Below are 20298 nucleotides of genomic sequence, written 5' to 3' on the forward strand. Positions count from 1 at the left end.
AAGAACCAGGTTTGAGTCTCAACTCTGCCATGTGTACCTTAAACATAACCTCTCTGAACCTCATTTTCCACATCTGTAAAAGGAAGAGGACACATGATTGATAATAACTCCAGTATGATATAGTGGAAAGGGCAAGGTTTATTATGAGAAGACCTGAGTTCCTAATTCTGGATCTACTATTTACTACCTTTGTGATACTGAGCAACACTTTTGACCACTATGGACCTCAGTTTCCTCAACCGTAAAATTAGGGAATTGGACTAGATGATTTTGAAGGTCCTGTCCTATTCTAAATCTATGATCCTTTCTAAGATTCTATGAATTGAAAGTGCAAGTGACCTCTAGTCTTTGAATTTCCCTCCTTTTTACCTCCACCCCTCCCATCACTCATTTGGCTTATATAAGTTATGTGGCCATGGATAAGTTTCTTCATTTCTCAGTGCCTCTTTAAAACTATCTCTGAGATGCCTAATCTGTATTAGTGGAAAGAGTGCTCACACTGGGACTTTCCTACACTGATGAAATCACAAGTCCAGTCCTTATCCCAAACAAAACATCTCATTTAGTTCCTTATGAGATGAACTGCTTTGCATTATTATTTAACAACTAGGTTATAGTTTCTTCTAGGCAGAGGTTCTATTTTTTGCTTCATTGTATTGATGGAATCCTAGTAAAACTGCCCCCAACCCCAATATTTTAACTTCCTTATAGGTTCCACTGAACAGTAAGTCCACTGCTCCTACACAGCCACTCACCTCCCCCTACCTCTCAATATCCTTACTTATTCATATATGCCTCATTCTCACTAGAACAACAGGTGTGTCCATGAACTCATATTTGTCACAAGAACAGTAGGCATGTCCTTGTGGTGGGATCCCAGCCTCTAGACATTCATTGCCCCCAGACCCATTCCTCATATCTCCCACAGAAGCAAAAGGTATATCCATGCACTCAACCACAGCCACATCCATACTGTAGTCTCAGACAGGACTACAGTATTCAGCCAATCAGAAAGCAGTAGCACCAGGATGCCCAAGCAGGATATGGACACTAAAACAATAGAAGGAAATTTCCTTAAGTAGACACCTGCACAGTAATAGAAAAGGAGTGACCTAGAGTGAACTTATGATGTAGAGAGGCTTATTATAATATCATTATCATACATATATTACCCCCCCCCATGTGGGTTTTTCTGTATGCATTATGGGTAATCACATATGCAGTTCCACTGTGGCTGGGATCCCTCTTCTATTACCGAATTCCTTAATAAATCTCTCCTGCCTTTTTAATATTCATGATTTCTGTTGTGTAATTGCATCTTTACCCTATAAAAATCTATCTTGCTTTCTCTGAAGTTGCTGGTTCCTCTTGGAACGTAGCCTGGTTCATGAGAGGCGTCAATCACAATAAATGCCTGTACTTGGATTAGAGGTGTTCTGACTCAGAATTCATTGAGATGGTTCTACTACAATACATCATGAAACCCCAACAGCTTTTGGAGGCCCTGGATGGGCAGGGACTAAACCCCAACAGTATCACAGAATTTCAGTTGGAAGAGACTTCAAAGACCACCAAGGGTGGGGAACCTGTGGCCTCAAGACCATATGTGACCCTCTAGGTCCTCAAGTGCAGCCCTTTGACTGAATCTAAACCTCACAGAACAAATCCCCTTCATAAAAGGATTTGTTCTGTAAAACTTGGACTCAGTCAAAGGCCACAGCCAAGGACCTAGAAGGCCACATGTGACCTATACCTTAAAAAAAGGCACCCTGATGGCACAGTAGATAGGGCATTGGACTTCATCTCAGGAAGACTTGAGTTCAGATCCAGCCTTAGACACTCGCTATGTGTCCCTAGGAAAGTCACATAAACCTTCATTTGATTCAGTTTCCTCATTTGTAAGATGGAGATAACAATAGTGTCTATATTTCAGGGTTGTTGTGAGGATAAAATGAGATAAGATTTGAAACGTAAAATTCTATATAAATCCTAGTTATTATTATTATTAAAAATAATCATTCTAAAACATCAGGATTTTCTTTGAAGACCTCTGTAACAGGGATGTGGTTCATTGCCATAGAGCCTCAGTTGGAGTTTTCATATGGAAGATGCTAGGGAGCTTCTTCTAGGAGAACTGTGATCAAATGAAGGAAAAATACCTTGTAGAGACAGACTGTGGAGCATGAGCAGACATTCTATAACTGCTTTTCTTAGGCTAACCACATGTTGAGAAGGAGGATCTTTACCATTAAGGCTGTCCTTGACTACACTCTCTCCATCTTATCAATGCCCTTTATAAAATATGGTGTTCCAGAGTGAACTCAGTACTTTTATTTTGGTCTGACTAGGGCATAGAACAGTGAGACTACTCTGTCCCTTGTCTGTGATACTTTCTTTACTGCTGAGTTATGCTGGCACTAAAGCTGCTAGATCTTTACCTAGCACTTTCACCTTTAAAGACTGTGTTGATTGATTTAATGAATGAATGAATGAATGAGTGAGGAGAATGAATGCGCTTGGAAGTTCTGCACTTAGAGAGGGTCTAGATTTTCTTATTTATTATTATATAATTATTATATAATATTATATAATCATTATATTATATTAATTATTATATTATATTATCATATAATATATTATATAATTATAGAATAATAATAATAATATTATTATTATGACCTTGCCTTATTTTGCATTCCCCTTCCCCTTTACCTCTTCCCTCTCTTTCCCTCTTCTCTCTCTTTCTTCTTTCCTCTCTCCCTTTTCTGTCATTCTGTCCCTTCTCCCTCTTCATCTGTTCATCTATCTCCATCTTTGCCCCTCTTCATGTCTCTCTCAGGAATACATGGTTTTAGGAACATAGAGTCACAGAAGTATGCAGGCAAATAATTCAGGGACTCACAGGTGGATGAGTAAGAGATGTGGATGCTCAAGGGGACACTGAATTTGGTGATTTGATGAGGGAGAAGAATGAGACTGGGACAAAGGTGAGAGGGATGTGTTAAGGAGAAATCAGGTCTAGTTGAGTTGATCCTACTCTAGAGGCCCCATACTTAGAATAAAGAGGAAGACATCAGTCTAGATTTGATGCCTCCCTAAGCAGGGAGAAGCCATTTCTCCTCATGATAACAGAAGTGTAATTTGAATAACCTGGGGTCAGGAGGACTTGCAACTGGAGCTCTTTGAATGGGGGAAATGGAAAGCCCTTTTCTCTTGAGGATGTGGAAACATGTCCTCATCCCCTCATGTGATATATGTTAGTGCAGTGCAAAGAGCAATGGTTCTGGGTCTAGAGGAGCTGGGTTCAAGCTCTGCTTTTGACCCTTAAAATCTATGTGACCTTGAGTACATTGCTTTGCCTCCTAGGCCTCAGTTTTCTCACCTCTAAAATGGTTGTGGTCGGTTATACGACCTCTGAGATCTCTTCAAGCTCTAATTCTATGATACCTGTAAGTGACAATACACAGGGAGACTTCTGTTCACTGGAGCCCCTGGTATTTGGTCACATAAGGCACTAACTCTGCATCCTCTTGTGGGTTAGGTCAGACAATATAGAAGGGCCCCCTTTCCCATGATTACTGTTGTAGATAGGGAGCTAGCCCCTTCTCCCATCTTCCCCAACACAAATATCTATGTCTACTTGTCACAGTTTTTGAAGTGAGGATGGTAAATGGTATATAGTAAGGATGTCCTACCTGTTTATCCAGGTGATCACAGGTATTAACTTTGTCTTTAATCTGAGGAATCTGGGGAAATAATCTTTGCATGACATAGTACCTTGGAAGAAAGGAGAGAGAAAATGAATGAAAACTGTACAGTGTGACTCTTCTGATCTGCCAAAGGCAATATTTTTCTGACAAGGAAGCCCATTAATGCCAACTCCCTGCTGACTCATGGGATAAAGGCCAGAGAAGGTTCAACTGAGGTTCAATATAGCCCAGCTTTCCACCCAGGGCTCTGAATGTTCTAGATACTTAATGTACCTTTGAATTTCAGTTCTAGAATGAAATATGTGAGAGGCAAGGGAATGAAGGCTGTTTATGACAAGTGCCCTTCTATATTTAAAAGGTTAGGCAGTCTAAAGCTCTTTCTCACTTTAATCTGGTCTTAGAGAATGATATTAATGATGTACCATTTTTGGATCTGGTACACTATTCACATTTCATGGCTTATTTTGAGCATTGTGGTTTTTCTAAAAAAAAAATTTTTCCTCTGTGATTAAGATGAGATTATTTGCATTCTGATAAACATTCCAACATGTGTATTTGTTTTATTATATAGGGACAAAATTCTGTCTGTGGGTTCAGTCATCCCCAGATTTGTAATATGTCAAAAACAAATGGTTCAATTAATAGAAATAATTCAGGGTGCAAACAAGTGTTCAAAATGCTTATGTTAATAATGAGGTGAAGAAATGTAGGCAGCAGATATTTCCAGATGGCATGCTAACTTTTGAACAGTGCTATATTGCTAAACACATATAGAATGTGGTCCATTTGGATCTTTGAATCTTTTTCAGCTATTTTCCCATGTGATCCATCATTCTAATCATATTGTGGACAATGGAATAGGAACAGGCAAAAGTCAGGAAAAAGAAAACTAGATGGGGCATTTTCTATGAGCCTAATTCATACATTACAAATTATACTTGGTGATTCAGGCAAACTAACCAGTCTGAAGATTCATCTTTAAAAATCTGATCAATGGGAAATACTCTAATATTTCAATAAATCTATGCTCCATTTTCTTATTAGTAAGATAATACGCTAAGCAGCAGAAATGAATTCCTTCCATAGTGAAGATAGCAATTCATACTGTGTAATAATTCATGTTTGCATTCTCCTATAAATCCCCCTAAAGGGGAATCTACCTGTATGCTAGAGGTCTTTATTATATTAGGCTATATTGTCATTGTTACTGTTATTACATAATGTTATTATAATGTCCTCTTCTATTAAAATGTTCCATGGATCCTAGCAAAAGCCATTAGACTCTACATCTGTCATCTTTTGCTCTTTATACATGACTAACCCATCATCTTTTCTAATTTTACATGTTCTCAGGTAGATCTCATAGGTCTCTTTTAGTGAGTTATCCTTAGTAATATGCTGCAGTCTACTTTTTGCTTCCTGTCTATCTTTCTTCTGCATTTTGAGAAATCTGCAGTTTTGATCCTTTGGATTTTGTGGTATTCAAAGATTTGCAGCTATATATCTTCTAAAGAATATTGGAATAAGAAAGATCTATTTTTTGTGTTGGATGACGAACAGCATTGAAACATTGCAGATAATAATAACAGTTAGCATTTATAGTGCTTTAAATATGATCTCATTTGATCCTCACAATCCTGGATTATAAGTGCTATTACTACACCTATTTTACAGATGAGGCAACTGAAGCAGACCGAAGTTAAGTGATTCCTCCAAAGTCATGTAGCTATTAAGTGTCTGAGGCTGCATTTGAACTCATGGCTTCCTGACTCCTCTTTGCCTATCTAGTTGCCCATAAATAAAGAATTTTTAAAATATAGACAAATATGTTCAAAAACTTTGTAAATCACACACACACGCACACACACACACAAGATAGGAACCTAATGAAAATGTCACTACAGTTTTATATGTATTAAATAGTTAACAAACACATAAATGTTGTAATTTGGCTCTATCTGGAGTGGGCCCTGGCTATTGCTGTGCCTTGGGCTGTAGGAGCAAGTTGGACAGGCAGCAACTCTGGTCCTCAGGGCAAGAGGCCTGGTGGAAGGAGTTAGGGGTGATGAGAACCAGTCCTACACTTGCCCACGAGTCCTATTGCACCAGAAGATATACAATATATATGGCAATTTACCTTGACAAAGACCCGAAGTTTGCTTGTGAGCACTGGAAGGATTGGAGCTTATGAATTATTGGGAAGTGATATACTTTTTGTGCACTTTCACTGTTTCTCTCAGAAGAAATTGTATAGAAGCAAACAAAATTTGAAATATGCTCAAAATGTTTTACAGCATATCAATTATATTGGGAACATTTTTTCACTTTTGAAACAAGTGTTAATAGCAGAACTGACTGTCTAACATTGAAATCATGCCATGCTATATCTATATAGTGCTCTACAGTTTACATTATACTTTCACATACTACCAAGATCTCATTTGAGTTACAAATGAGAAAGAAATAGCAATAAAACCCCAAACGAGATCACAAGTCTGAAACGACTGACCAAAAACAAAATTCACAAAGTGCCTATCTGGTACAAACCATCGTTTTTCTCATTCGTTAATAAAGCTTAATTACAAAGTATTGTTACCTTTTAAAGATAAACATGATAATTAATGCAAAGACAGCTGTCCCAATTACCACCAATACATAAATATATATAGAACTACTTTTTTGTTCCTCATAGCCTCCTGAAAAAGAGAAAATAGAAGAAAAATCCTAATATATTTGCAATTTAATGAAATATTAACTATTTCAGTTTTCAATGGGTATTATGATAAATTGCTGATAAATTGTCTTCAATAAAAATACACAAATTTGTAATCCAGTTACTATTAAAACTATTCATTAGCTCAGTGTTACTGACAAAGTTAAAAAAAAAAATCTTCCATGACATAATTTTATCATTATCCTACAAGATAGTTAACTTCTTTGATTTTATATTAAAATGTTCTTTGTTAATTGAAATACAACTATAAAACATGAGAGATTCTAAACTATGCTAGACAATGTTTGATTGAAGGAATCTGGGAGAATTTTTTAGCTTGGAGAAGAGACTTAGGGGGTTAAGGAAGGAACTTGAAGTGGAAGAGATGTTAGATTTCTTTTTTCTTAGCCTCAGAGAGCAGATCTAGAAGTAAGATTTAGCAGTCATATTTTTAAGAAGTATTTGTAGCATGATTTGTTTTTTTTCAGAAGCAAGACAGACTTTATTTTTTTCATATTAGTCATGTGAAAGAAGAAACAGATCGAAAGGGAAAAAAAACATACACCAAAATAAAGCAAGTGAAAAACAGTATGCTTCAATCTGTATTCAGACTCCACTAATTCATTCTCTGGATGTGGGTAGCATTTTTCATTATGAGTCTCTTGAAATTATCCTGAGTCATTGTATTGCTGAGAATAAATAGCTAAATGGTTCACAGCTGATCATTAAATAATATCCTGCCATGCCATTTAAAAAAAATAAATTTGTTTACTTTTAGTTTTTAACGTTCACTTCCAAATTTGAGTTCCAAATTTCCTCCCCATCTCTCCTCTCCCCCACCTCAGACAGCATGTAATTAGATATAGACTCTACATATACATTCATATTGAGCCTATTTTCACAATAGTCATATTGTAAAGAAGAATTAGAACCATTGGGAGAAACCACAAGAAAGAAGAAACAAATAAACACAAAAAGAGAGCAAATCATATGCTTCAATCTGCATTCAGACTGTTTTTTTTTAGTTCTTTTTTTGAATGTGGACAGCATTTTCCAACATGAGTCTTTTAGATCCTTAGCATACCTACCGTTTTAAAGAAGCAGTCTTTAGTAATGGAGAGAAGGAAAAAAGAAAGGAAACAAACATTTATTAAGCACTTACTACATGCTAGGCACTGTGTTAAGTGCTTTACAAATATTATCTCATAGGACCCTGGGATGTAGGTGTTATTATCATCTCTACCCAATGCTGAGGAAACTGAGGCAAATAGAGTTTAAGTGACTTGCCCAGAGTCACACTACTAGTGTCTGTGGTGGATTTGAGCCCTGGTTTTCCTGACTCCAGGCTCTACTCTCTATCCACTGTGTTACCTAGTTACCAATGATGCCCCAAATGTATGAATTTGTTTTCAAGAACCATAAAAACGTGTTTTAAAAAACTTAAATTTCTTAAGTAAACACAAGTAAACAGACAGATTGAGATCTACATATCTCATTGTTGAGAAACTAGAAATCTGCCAGTGCATAGAGAAAGCCCAGTGAGAGGATAGAGGACTATGCAAATTGGTCAAAAATATATAATATTATGAGACAGTGTGCAAAAAATGAGAGATAAAAACCCTCCTGTATCCTACCCCGGGCAGACTGCATCCAGTGTATTGTATTCATTTCTGGGAACCTTATTTTAGGATAAGACTGTCAAACTCAAAAACATCTAGGAGAGGCTCACCCTGATGGAGAGAAGCCTGGGAGAGTTAGCTAACATAGAGGATAATGACTGGATTCCAAGAGGCTGGAAGGATTGGCTGAATCTGTAAGAGGACTTTTAAGTAAGTGCTTTATCCTTCCTGAAATTATAAGGTATAAATTTACCTGTTTACATTTTGTATCCTCTCTTGCCCTCCAGGAGAATATAAACTTCTTTTCACATATAGCCCAGTGTCTTGAACATTTTAGGTCCTTCAATAAACAATTGTTAGATAAGCTCAGAGAAGGGAAGACTCAGTGGGGGGACATGGTAGCTATCTGAAAGATTTCATATGAATGAATGCCTCAGAGGACAGGGGAAGAACAACTAACCGAAGCTACAGAGAAGCTGGAAGTAAGTAAGTAAGGCCAGATGGAAGAAAACACTCAGTAATAATTAGCGCTAGCCAGAAGTGGAGTGGGTTTCTTTGGGAGTGATGCCCATCTCTGGAGGTCTTCACGTTGAGGCTACATGACTACTTGTCAGCAGGGTTGCAGAGAGGAATCTTGTTGAGTTATGGGTGGGAAGAGGTGACTTGTGAGATCTTTTTCAGCTTTGTCTTTCTGAAGTTGTACAGCTCTAGAGACACTTGGGAAGTTTGTCTTTTTCTACTTTACTGGGTAGAAATCAGTGCCAGGTGATCTTTTTTGTTTTTAAGCTTTTTTTTTCCTCTTGCTTACTTGGATGAGCAAAGTTGAAAAATAGCAATTATAAGGAAAAAATAGTTTGAGGCCATCCCTGAGGTACGCAAAGAATAGCCATGTGATATGGACTGAAAGTTAGAAAATGGGTTCCTGTTATACTTCAATCCACTAACTAGCTGTACGATCAGGGATAAATAGCTTCACTTCTCTGTGCCTCAGTTTTCCCTTCTGTAAAACAATGAGGTTGTGCTAAATGACCTCTAAGCTCCTTATTATTTCTAAAAGCTTATGAGTCTATGATGACAGACAGCTTTTCTTCATAAGACGGACTAATCAATGAAAATAGAGCATTGACTTAAGGGAGCTGAGTTTTCCAAGATATCAAATTAACTAAGACTGAAACTAAGGGAAATTTGCAGAGAGGACTATTATCATGTAACATGCCTGAAAGTCATGGCTGAATATTTGGGGATTTTCAAGACCTAAGACCTAGAGATACTTCTTTAGCTGAGAGAAAGTAAAGGATTTCTTGATAACAGAAAGTTGAAGCTAGTTTGAAATAACTGAAAACAGCTTTTTGTTGTTACTATTGTATTGTTTCAGACTCTTTGTGTTCCCATTTGTGGTTTTATCGGCAAAGATAATGGAGTGTTTTTGTCGTTTTCTTCTGCATCTCATTTTACAGAGGAGGAAAACTGAGGCAGACAGTGTTGAATGACTTGCCAAGGGCCACACAACTAGTATACATCTGAGGCCAGTTTTGAACTCAAGTCTTCTTGACTACAGGCCTGGTGTTCTATTTACTTCACCATCTAGCTTAAGTTAGTGTCAAAAGCTTGTACTTTTGAAGAGTGCACATATTTTTGTATTTCTTACTCATATCATATCTTACCTTACTAATGTATAATGATTAACAGTTGGTGTTTAAATAATTTGTGTTCTTGCTTTAATAAAGAGGGGCTTCTTTTATTTAGAAAAAGGCTGAGAGTTTGAATTATAAGTCTGAATTCAAATCTCCTAGTTTTTTACCTTGTGGCGACCTAAAAATCCAAAGTATCACCATTCACTTGGTAGCAGCCATAAATGAGTATGCACGGTGTGTAGATGGAGCCCTGCAACATCTTAGCATCTCCCCGCAAAGTGACTTTACATTTTATTTTTATTGCATGACACACTCTTCTTTTTTGGTGGCAATCGAGGTTAAGTGACTTACCCAGGGTCACATAGTTAGTATGTGTCTGAGGTTGATTTGAACTCAGGTCATCCTGACTTCAGGGCTGGTGTTCTGGCCACTGTTCCCCAATATATTCTTTTAAATAAAAGAGTAAAATTCTCTGGGTGCATACCTTATCTTTCCTGTCTTCTTAGGCCTTATACCACACCACATACTTTGTGATACCATGATATTGACTTCCTTGCTGTTCCTTGAACAAGACACTCCATCTTCCTGCAGTGGACATTTTCAGGGGCTGTCTTTCATGCACAGAATGCTTTCCTCCTTGCCTCCTACTCCTGGCTTCTCTGACTTCCTTCAAGCCTCCACTATAATTCTATCTGGAGGAGGCCTTCCTTTGTTGATATGTTCAATTATTTATCCTGTGTGCATTTGTACGTAATTATTTGCATGATGTCTTCCCTAATAGATTATGAGCTTAGGGGCTGTCTTTTACCTTTCTTTCTACCTCCATAAATTAGCACAGTGTCTGATACATAGTAGGCACTTAAAAAATGTTTATTTACTGGATGATTCCCTAATGGAATGTGCCAGATGTATCAATGGTGGGAGCTACCTGAATTGCAGGAGTAATGTATGAAGAGATGGGAGCAAATCTGTGTCGTAAGGTTACCTTTGCATTGCCAAAGTGACTAAGGTCAAAGTGATCACCTCGTATCAGCCATATATGAAATGAAACCGAAATATGCTTACCAAATTCTAAAGGTTCACTCCATTCACCCCAATTCCCATCTCGACGACTTGCTCTTATTTTCAAGATATACTTTGTTTCCTTGTCATAATTTGGGAAGTCATATTCATTTTCGGCAGATCCTTGTACCTTCAGCTTGGACCAGGAAAAAAAAATGGGGAAAAACACGTTTGTCACTGATTCTGTGGAGTGAGGGATGCTACAGAAATGTCATATTTTGTTTTAATGGCAACCCTGAAATCTTGAAAATGTTTTAGTGAGTTTTTCCTCAATTTTGTATTGAGATGTTTGAATAAAGGATACAGTGTTGCAAATAAAATATATACCTTTGTTAATTACTATCTCTAAATGTATTTAAATACAATCTATATAATTTATGGTATAATCTAAGTAAGCCCTTTACTGCTACTTTGCAATTTTTCTACACCACTCTTACTACCCAACTATGTCATAGGCTTTTCAAGACAAGATTGGCACATGCTGATGATCAAGTAAGCCCCTGGGAAGAGGAAGAGCAATTCCCCATTTGGGGCAGAATATGTGGATTCTGAACAGGGAGGAAAATGAGCATAAATACAAAAAAAAATCAGGACCAGTATAGTACCCAAGGAACTCAAAGGGGCTTTGATATATGAAAAAACTGAATGCTTGGATCATGAGAGGTCTTTGTGAGGGTAGGAGACAAACCGTAGGGAGTCCACAGGTGCTGATTGTGTGACTCCACCTAAATTCCCAAAGACATTCTTCATCTATGTTGGTGGTCTCTATTCTTTGCTATCTGACCATGCCTTTTCTTTATTAGTGTGCTAACACACACTGTGTCCCTTCTTTATTCACCAGGGTCCATCAGACTGTGAGAGCAATATGTCATTCTACCAGGCAGAGCACATTCTGGGACTTTAGGACCAGGACTTGGTGGAATGTCATTGCTGGAAGATATCTCTTTGTTCTGAGTGTGCGTATTGTGTTCCCATGTTTTCTGATCAAATCTGTATCTGTTCCAGTTTTCTAGTGCTGGAAGTAGTTTATAACCTCTCTGAGTCAAGTATACCCTGAAAAATGTATTATTACTGCCCATCCACAATTGACAGAGGTGAGTGAAGGCTTTGAACATAGATGTTGGGGGTCTACTAATGGAACACTGTAGAGATATGGAGTGTGGAAAATAGCCCCAGCCAATCTCTTTCAGACAGAGAAATGAGAACTTGAGTGAAGGGCGAATGATCTATCACCTTTTCTGTTGATTTCTAGGAAGGTTACTTAACACAGAAGTTTCAGGGATCAGTCAACCAACTAAGCAATCAATCAACCAGCAGAAATTTATTAAGCACCTGCTTTGTACCATGCATTCTCTCTCACCAATTCCTCCTCCTCTACTTCTCTCTATTCACACCTCAACCACTGTAGTCCAGGCCATCATTATTTTATGTCTGCACAACTGCAGTGTGCTCATAATTGACCAGAACCTGTTCTCTCTCCTCTCTTCCCTGCTTTTTCCACATAGCTGCCAAATAGATATTCCCAAAGTATCTGTTTGACCATGTATGTCACTCCTGTGTTCAAGACATTTTGAGTCTTCTCCATTGTCTTTAGGTCAAAGTATAAAATCCTCTTTTTGGCATTTAAATTTCATTACCTTCTGGCTTTAGCATAACTTTCTGGGTAAATTACACATTATTCTTCCCTCATGCACACTATGTGTAAGCCTACTTGTAATGGTAATTTAAATGGGAAAATTTTTTCCATTCATTACTAGGCCCATGAGACTTGCCTGGGTCATATGGAAGCTTGAGTCAAATGGAGCCTGTGGTGGTAGGAGTTTGCTGAAAGAGTGGAGCAGGAAGGATGGCACAGGGCTGAGAGGAAATTGGTCAGAGTTGTCATAACTGAAGGAGACAGAGAAAGCAGCAACCAGCATGAGTGAGAGAGCTTGTTTGTGATTTGTTTAAGGGAGCTGGTTTGTGGGAAGCCAAACAGAGGGAAGGCTTGGGGATGGTGTGTCCCCTGCATTGTTACTGTGTATAGATTTCTTTGTTACTATGATGGATTTGACTTTCTGGTGTTTGAATAAATGTTTTGGTTCCGTCTTCTGTCTGGAGAGTCTGTTATAGCTCATGATTTGGAGCTGCACCAGGATATTCGTATCCACTGTAGGCACTGTGAATATCACATTGGTGCTACACTACTTCAATCAAATGAGATAATACTTGTAAAGGGCTTAGCACAGTGCCTGACAGACAGCTGGAGTTTAATAAATGCATATTCTTTCCCTCTTTCCCATTCCTTATTTACTGTTCCTTATACTAAACATTCCATCTTCAATCTCCATGTTTTTATGTAGGTAAACCCCCATTCCTGGAATGCTTACCCTTTTCACCTCCGACTCTTGGAACCATTGGACTCTATTAAGGCTCAACTAAAATACAACCTCCTCCAGGAAGCCCTTCCTGATTTCCACAACTGTTAATGTCTGCCTCTCCCATCCCCATTTATTCATTTTATGTTTCCCTATGAACATATTGTATTCCCCTTATAGAAGGTAAACTTTTTGAAGGCAAGAATTATTTTCATTTTTGTCTTTACATATACAATGTCCAGCACAATGACTGGTGATTAGACTAATTGATTGGTTGACTGATTAATATAAATATATATGTATATGTGTATGTATACATACACACACACACACACACACACACATATATATGTTATATGTGATCTTGGGAAAGTCTCACAATCATATTATATTATATCATCCCCTCTATGAAAGCAAAAGTTTATAGACCAGATGGTAACAAATGTAAGTGATTATTTTTTAATTTCAAGTGCACTTTGACAGCATATCACAGCAAAGGATAAACTCACCAGATTTTCATTAGTACACTCTGAGCCCTGAAAAAAAATAGCAAGAAAAACTTGATAAGTGCTTCTACTTTGAAAAATCATTAAGGAAGTACCTGGCTGTCTCCCCTTTTGTATCTTGGATGGTACTAGCAACAAACCTTCTTGAGTAGGAGGACTAACTACTCCCTTCCAACCTAAAACTCTAGATCATACCTGCTTTGTAATTGTGGGCAATGACTAATGGTTTACTGCTAAATGTTTAACAACTGGCTTTCTAAAAATGTAAGACATATCTTCAAATTCAATCTGTGTTATAATTTTTTTCTCTATCACTTTCTTAAGTCTAATGATAAGGAAAACAATAAATAATAAACAATAAATCAAGCTCTTATTTGATTTTTGAGGTATAGATGCTTATTCCAAGAATTTTAACAATCAGCTCTCCCAAGTTGTTTTGATCTGGCTCCAGTACAACCCTAGGAAGGACCAACTGCCTCTTTCTTTGACTAGCTTCTTTTTGTGACTTTTCTGGGCTTTGGCATCAGGCCATAATGGGGATACTATCTTTCCATTATGTCAAATCCTCTGAAAATCTGAAGAGTATCCCCCCACAGTTTTACCATTGTGAAAGTGAAGTTGTATCTCTTAATGCTCATATAGTATTTATACGTTTATGCGTATAATTTCATTTGATCCTTAGAATAACTAGGAAAAATGTCCTTTTATTATTTGACTCTACAGATAGGCAAACTGAAACAGGTGGAGTGACTTGCCTAGGGTCACACACCTGTGTGCTTGTGCTTAGTGATCTCATTCCATCCTCACAACTCTGGGAGTTAGGTACTGTTACTAGCCTTTTTTTTTTTTTTTTTTATGAATGAAGAAACTGAGGATGGCAGAATTCAAGTGACTTGGCTGGGGTCACATAGTTAGTAAGTGTCTGAGGAGGAGACTAGAGCAAATCCAGTACTCTATGCACTGGGCCACTTTTTACCTTTGAATCTGATTGAATTATATTTAATCCTTATGAACAGGTCTTACTATTCACCATGACATAATTTGTTTTCTGGTTTCCATTTTTAAAAGAAATATGTGGGTCTCCTTGAGACATAGCACAATTATAGTCTATAGGAGAAGCAGAAAGAATGAGAAGCAAGGGGTTCATATGGTTCAGCCTTCATCTATTTGGGTAATGAGGGAGCTCCTGCAAAGGAGAAGGATCAGAACACATGGAAGGGAATGATGGCGTTTGGGACTAGCCTTTCTTTTCCTCCTTCCTTCCTTCCTTCCTTCCTTCCTTCCTTCCTTCCTTCCTTCCTTCCTTCCTTCCTTCCTTCCTTTCTCCTTCTATCCTCCCTCCCTTCTTTCTTTTTCCCTAATTTTCTTTTTCTCTTCCTTCCTTCCCCCCTTTCTCTCTTTCTTTCAATGTTGGACATTTAATTGAATTCATAAAGACTTTAACCTCTTTCTCCTGGGATGCTTTTGCATGACAAAATCCATTTACCTGGCTTGGTAACTAGTTGTAGTGCATCATCCTGTCCTTCTTTCCCATAAGAATGTCCATGAAACCAGGAGCATGCATGAATTGATAGCTATTCTTTTTAAAAATTATTTATCTTTAATTTATGGGATAAAAAACCATTTCTATAACGTAGTATAATAAAAATGATTGCACTGAAACTGCAAATCTATTATGTACAGCTTGCTATTCCATTTAAATATATAATAAAATTATTGTGTAAGTTTCTTTTTTCCTTTTTTCTCCCCCCCACCTAGAGACAGTTACCATTAGATACAAATATATATAACATGTAACGTCATTCTATACATCTATTTATCAGTTCTTTCTCTGGATGCAGACAGCATCTTCCTTTGTCCTTTGTAGTTAATTTAGGCATGTATAGTAGTCAAAATGACTTGATTGCTTTCTAATTCTAGAGTTCAATCAAATGTTTTCTGGGTGCATGAGGCAAAACAAACAAATAAAAACAAAAACAAAAAACTCTTTTTTCTCTCTCCTTCAGAGAATTTCCTCACAGATGGGTGAAATATTGTCCACTTCACTGCCTTCACAGATAACATTATTCTAGGCAGCTCTAGGTCAGTTTGTTTTGTTGGTCAGTAGGGCTGCCAGCTTTTCCCTGTAACCAGCCAGGTTTGCCCCAGTATTCAAAGTTGTTGCTAAAGCAGTTCTCTGAAAATAGCATGAATTTCCTTCAGGCTACTAGTGCACATTTACACAGAGAAGGAAACACAAGGAAAAAGTTGTATAAACAAAGAAACATTTCAAAGCATCTCATACTTGCCTCTTTTTGTATGCAAAGCTGATATGTAAATTCCTTGTCACCAATTTTATGTGTTGTTTCAGGCTTCTGCCACCGTATGAGACAATTTGATTTTGAGCAGTTCACAGTGATATTAGTTGGTGCAACCCAAATTTCTGCAATCCAAAATTCCAAGATAAAATACAAATCAGAGAGTTCCACTAAATATACTTTTCTTGCTCCTTTAACCACTTGATAAACCTGACTGTACCATCATATTCAATTGTAGGAAGCTTGTGAATGTGATTCAACTTTGTTGACAATGTAGGCAATGCCTTACACATAGTAGGTTCTCAGTAAAAGTTTGGTGAATTAATATGTGTCATGTTAATTCCAGCTACCTGCTAAAGTCTGACAACAATCCTCCTTCCTTCCTTCCTTCCTTCCTTCCTTCCTTCCTTCCTTCCTTCCTTCCTTCCTTCCTTCCTTCCTTCCTTCCTTCCTTCCTTCCTTCCTTCCTTCCTTCCTTTCTTCCAGCTTCTCCCTTTCCCTTCTTTGTTTTTATCCATACAATTATTATTCACCAACTCCTTCTCAATCTTCATCCTTCTTAGACTCTCTGTAACATTTGACATGTAATCACTCTCTATTCCTGAATATTCTTTCCTCTCTAGGTTTTAACAACACTGCCTACTGGAACATTTTCCATATTCCACCCCCTGTAGATATACTGCACGGTTCTGTTGAGGAGCCTCTCTCTCTCTCTTTCTCTCTCTCTTTTAGTAGCTTTATCCACTCCCTTATGTTCAATTATTATCTTTACATAAATGTCTCTGAGATCTATATATATATCCAGTCGTGGTTTCTTTCCTGAGTTCTAGTCCCACAACAAAAACTGGGCATTTTGAACTCTCAAAATCAAATAGAACTCATCTTTCCCTCAAAATACACATCTATTAAAGACTTCATTATTTCTTTTCAAGGATACCACCATCCTTCTAGTCTCATATGTTTGCAACCATCTTTCTGGCAACTAATCTTTTCTTAACACATATATCCAATCACTTGCTAAGCCTTGTCACTTCTAACTCCACAACAGATCTCAAATTTGCCCCTGTCTCTCACATGACCATTACTCTAACTCAGGGTCTCATTACCTTTACTTGGACTATTACAACAGTGTCTTAATTGGACTTTCTGCCTTAAGTCTTTCCCTTCTTCAATCCAACCAACATGCATCTAAACATGGGATTTTCTTAAAGTATGGTTATGACCATGCCATTTTCCTGCTTAATAAACTCCAGCGGCTCCCTATTGACTCTAAAGATCAAAGGCAAAGTCCTCTGTATGGCACTTAAAGTTCTTCACAGTCAAATTCCAATAAATTTTTCTAGGATTATTTATTATTGCCTTCTTATACTCAATGGTTCAGTTGGATTAGTTTTCTCGCTATTTCCTCATACACACAACATTCTATCTCTCATCTTTATACACAGGTTTTCCCCAAGCCCTAGAATCTACTCTCTCTTTACCTCTAATTCTTAGAATTCAGAGCTTCCTTCAATGTTAAGTTCACATGCTACTTCCTACATGAAACCTTTTCTGACCCCCTTTACTCTCAGGGATTTAGTGTCATTATCACAAAATTACCTCATATTTGTTTTTCATATATTTTGCACACACTTATATGTATGCATGTTGTAACTCAGCGGCTAACAGTTCCTGGCACATAAGAAATTCTAAATAGCATTTGTTGATGATTTAATTGCATAGTCAACTGTTTCAACCTTTCCTAATGCTAGAAAATAGTGGTAACATCTAGGGATTATCAGTGGAATAAAGGTAGGGCCCACTGACAGCAGTGCCAACTATGGCAAGCCCTGTGGGAAGAATTGGCACCAGAATATCTCCAGTTTGTCCTTGGAGTTCAAATACTGAAGTCAATAAAAGTCATTAGGGAGTCTCTGGCATTTATTGTTAGAGTAGTGGAAGTTACACCCATGCTTTAAGAAAATCATATGGTAAATACATGGAGCCCAAACTGAAGAAGGAATAGATAAGGCAGAAAGTCCAATTAGGACTCTCTGGTAAGAAGTAATGAGACTGAATTAGAGCAGTGGTTGTGTGAGTAAAAAGTCAGGACAGATTTGAGATATGTTGTGGAGTTAAAATTGACAAGGTTTAGCAAATGATTGGATATATGGGGTGAGAGACAATCAGCTGTACAGGAAGATGTCATGGTTACATTTTTGTCAAGCTGAAATGAAGTCTTATATTTCATTGGCCAAAATATGTGTTGTATTTTATTTGATAAATCCTACATATTTAAGTCATCCAATATGCTATTAATATAAATATATCTTTTGACTGTTAATGTATGGGTAAGGCTACATAGTTTGCTTCTCACCTATTGAAAGTAGTGAAATCCTACAACAAACATTTTTGATTTTTATTCTTTCGCTTGTACCGATTACAAGAAAGTAACCCTTGCCAATGAATCCACCAAGTTGATTGAAGTGACATCCAACATGCCTCTTTTGGGAATCTTTTATGTAACTAGTACATTCTCTTTCTTGTTGTCTTCTGCAAAAGACCAAAATACCACAGATTAGTAGGATTTAATACCTTGCATCATAATTCTAATAATTTTCATCTAGGGTTAAAACTTACTTAGCATTCTGTGAATAAAGGTAATATTGGACATCGTTTGGAGCTGCTCTACCTACTGTCCAAGTGCAGTTCATGAAATGAACTTTGTAAACATAACAGGAGAAGTTATTTGCAGCTGTATCTTCTCCTGGGTAGATACAGAAAGGACATGAAATGCATTTTGAAGTTAAAATAAGATCTGATACAGATTCTTGATGAAAAAGAAAAGCAAGGACTTACAACTCAAGATTTCGTACCAGTGCTATTAAAAAAGAGTTCATTTTTGGATGTGTTCTGATAAATAGTTACAGAATTTAAAAACGTGGCTTCATGATTCAGATTACAACTGGAAAAGGCAGAGCAGGATTTCTTGATATAGCTCTTGTCCTGAAATAAAACCAAAAAGGAAAAACAGTACATTTGCAGTAACTATTAGTAGAATCAAGGGATGGAGTTTTACCCTATTCCTAAATATTATTTCGCCTTGTTTAAGTTGTCTTGCTATGAGTAAATCATGTTATGAAATTTGGTTAAAGGTATAGTTACTCAAGGACATGTCAGATTTCCAAGTGGCTGATGATGAAACCAAGGACAGTAAGTTAAATCCATCTGAAAAGTCATTTTTAACTATAGAAACTCCTTTTAAATAGATTTGTTCTGTTACGTATCAAAGGGGTGGTTAGGTGGCGCAGTATATAGAACAGTGGGCCTGGAATCAGGAAAATCTTAGTTCAAACACAGGATCAGACACTTTCCAGCTGTGTAACCCTGGGCAATTCATTTAATCTTAATTTGTCTCAGTTCCTAGTCTGTAAAATCGGGACACACTGAAGAAAGAAATGGCAAACCACCCCAAGAAAATTTTGTTTATGGGGTCATGAAGAATTGGGTCCAACTCAACAACAACAACAGGTATCTAAAGCACCAAATTTCCATTTGATGAGATCAATAAAAGAGGGAAATAAGACATGAAGTCATGCTTACCATCACTGGTGAATTGTGTGTTTTCATTACATCTGTGGGCATTGTGATATTGTTACGGTTGTCCCAGCTTAACTCCATTTTCCTTGGATCTTTTTTCAGGTTTGTGACTGATTGGCCTGGTACTTTGGCTGCAAGTTTTTTAAAGGATTGTTCATAGAGGTTTTAGGTCACAAGTTCACCCCACTTCTCCTCTAGGCTCCTGACTATTTGCTTTTTAACTTTGCCCTAGAATCTCATTCTCTCCTGCTTCCCCAAAAGTCCTGACTCCCTATCTAAAATTCCTTTCTTCTTCATTCTCCACTTCTCATTCTTTTTTAAAAAACAATTAATTAATTTTTAGTTTTCAACATTCACTTCATAAGCTTTTGAGTTTTAAATTTTCTCCGCCTCCCTCCTCTCCCCCTTCCCGAAGATGATGTGCAATCTGATATAGGCTCTACATATACATTAATATTGAATATATTTTCACGTGAGTCATGTTGTAAAGAATAATTAGAATGAATGTGAGGAACCACAAGAAAGAAAAAATAAAACAACAAAAAAAAGAGAAAATGCTTCGATCTGCATTCAGGCTCCATAGTTCTTTCTTTTGATGTGGATAGCACTTTCCATCATGAGCCTTTTAGGGTTGTCTTAGAGCCTTGCATTTCTGGAAAGAGCTAAGTCTGTCAAAGTTAATCATTGAACAATGTGGTTGTTACATATTTCTCATTCTTTACTCCAACATTAAAATATGCCCCAATTTCACTGATTCTCAAAAATCAGTTCTAGCACTGCATGAACTCCTCTCCAACTCTAAGTGCAGGAAGCACCTCTCA

The 20298-nt window shown here is 37.3% G+C and overlaps 1 protein-coding gene across 6 annotated transcripts in view; it reads right to left on the reverse strand.

Moving 5' to 3' along the window:
- The window catches only part of LOC140506874 (granulocyte-macrophage colony-stimulating factor receptor subunit alpha-like), a 64539-nt gene that overhangs the window by 5687 nt on the left and 38554 nt on the right, over positions 1-20298 (reverse strand). For 4 of the 6 annotated variants that reach the window (XR_011968140.1, XM_072614502.1, XM_072614503.1 and 1 more), the window contains 9 exons: positions 19481-19608; positions 18754-18883; positions 18518-18644; positions 18255-18430; positions 15890-16023; positions 13605-13631; positions 10742-10874; positions 6307-6406; positions 3696-3777 (listed from right to left, as the gene is read on the reverse strand). Coding sequence is in view for 5 of the 6 variants with exons in the window: in XM_072614502.1 (XP_072470603.1) it covers positions 3696-3777; positions 6307-6406; positions 10742-10874; positions 13605-13631; positions 15890-16023; positions 18255-18430; positions 18518-18644; positions 18754-18883; positions 19481-19608 (1037 nt within the window). In the remaining variant the exon portion in view is untranslated. The remainder of the gene's footprint in view (positions 1-3695; positions 3778-6306; positions 6407-10741; positions 10875-13604; positions 13632-15889; positions 16024-18254; positions 18431-18517; positions 18645-18753; positions 18884-19480; positions 19609-20298) is intronic. The other 2 variants (XM_072614504.1, XM_072614505.1) reach the window with 2 other exon arrangements.

The sequence above is a fragment of the Notamacropus eugenii genome, chromosome 5 (genome assembly GCF_028372415.1).
Source record: "Notamacropus eugenii isolate mMacEug1 chromosome 5, mMacEug1.pri_v2, whole genome shotgun sequence".
NCBI classification, from domain to species: domain Eukaryota; kingdom Metazoa; phylum Chordata; class Mammalia; order Diprotodontia; family Macropodidae; genus Notamacropus; species Notamacropus eugenii.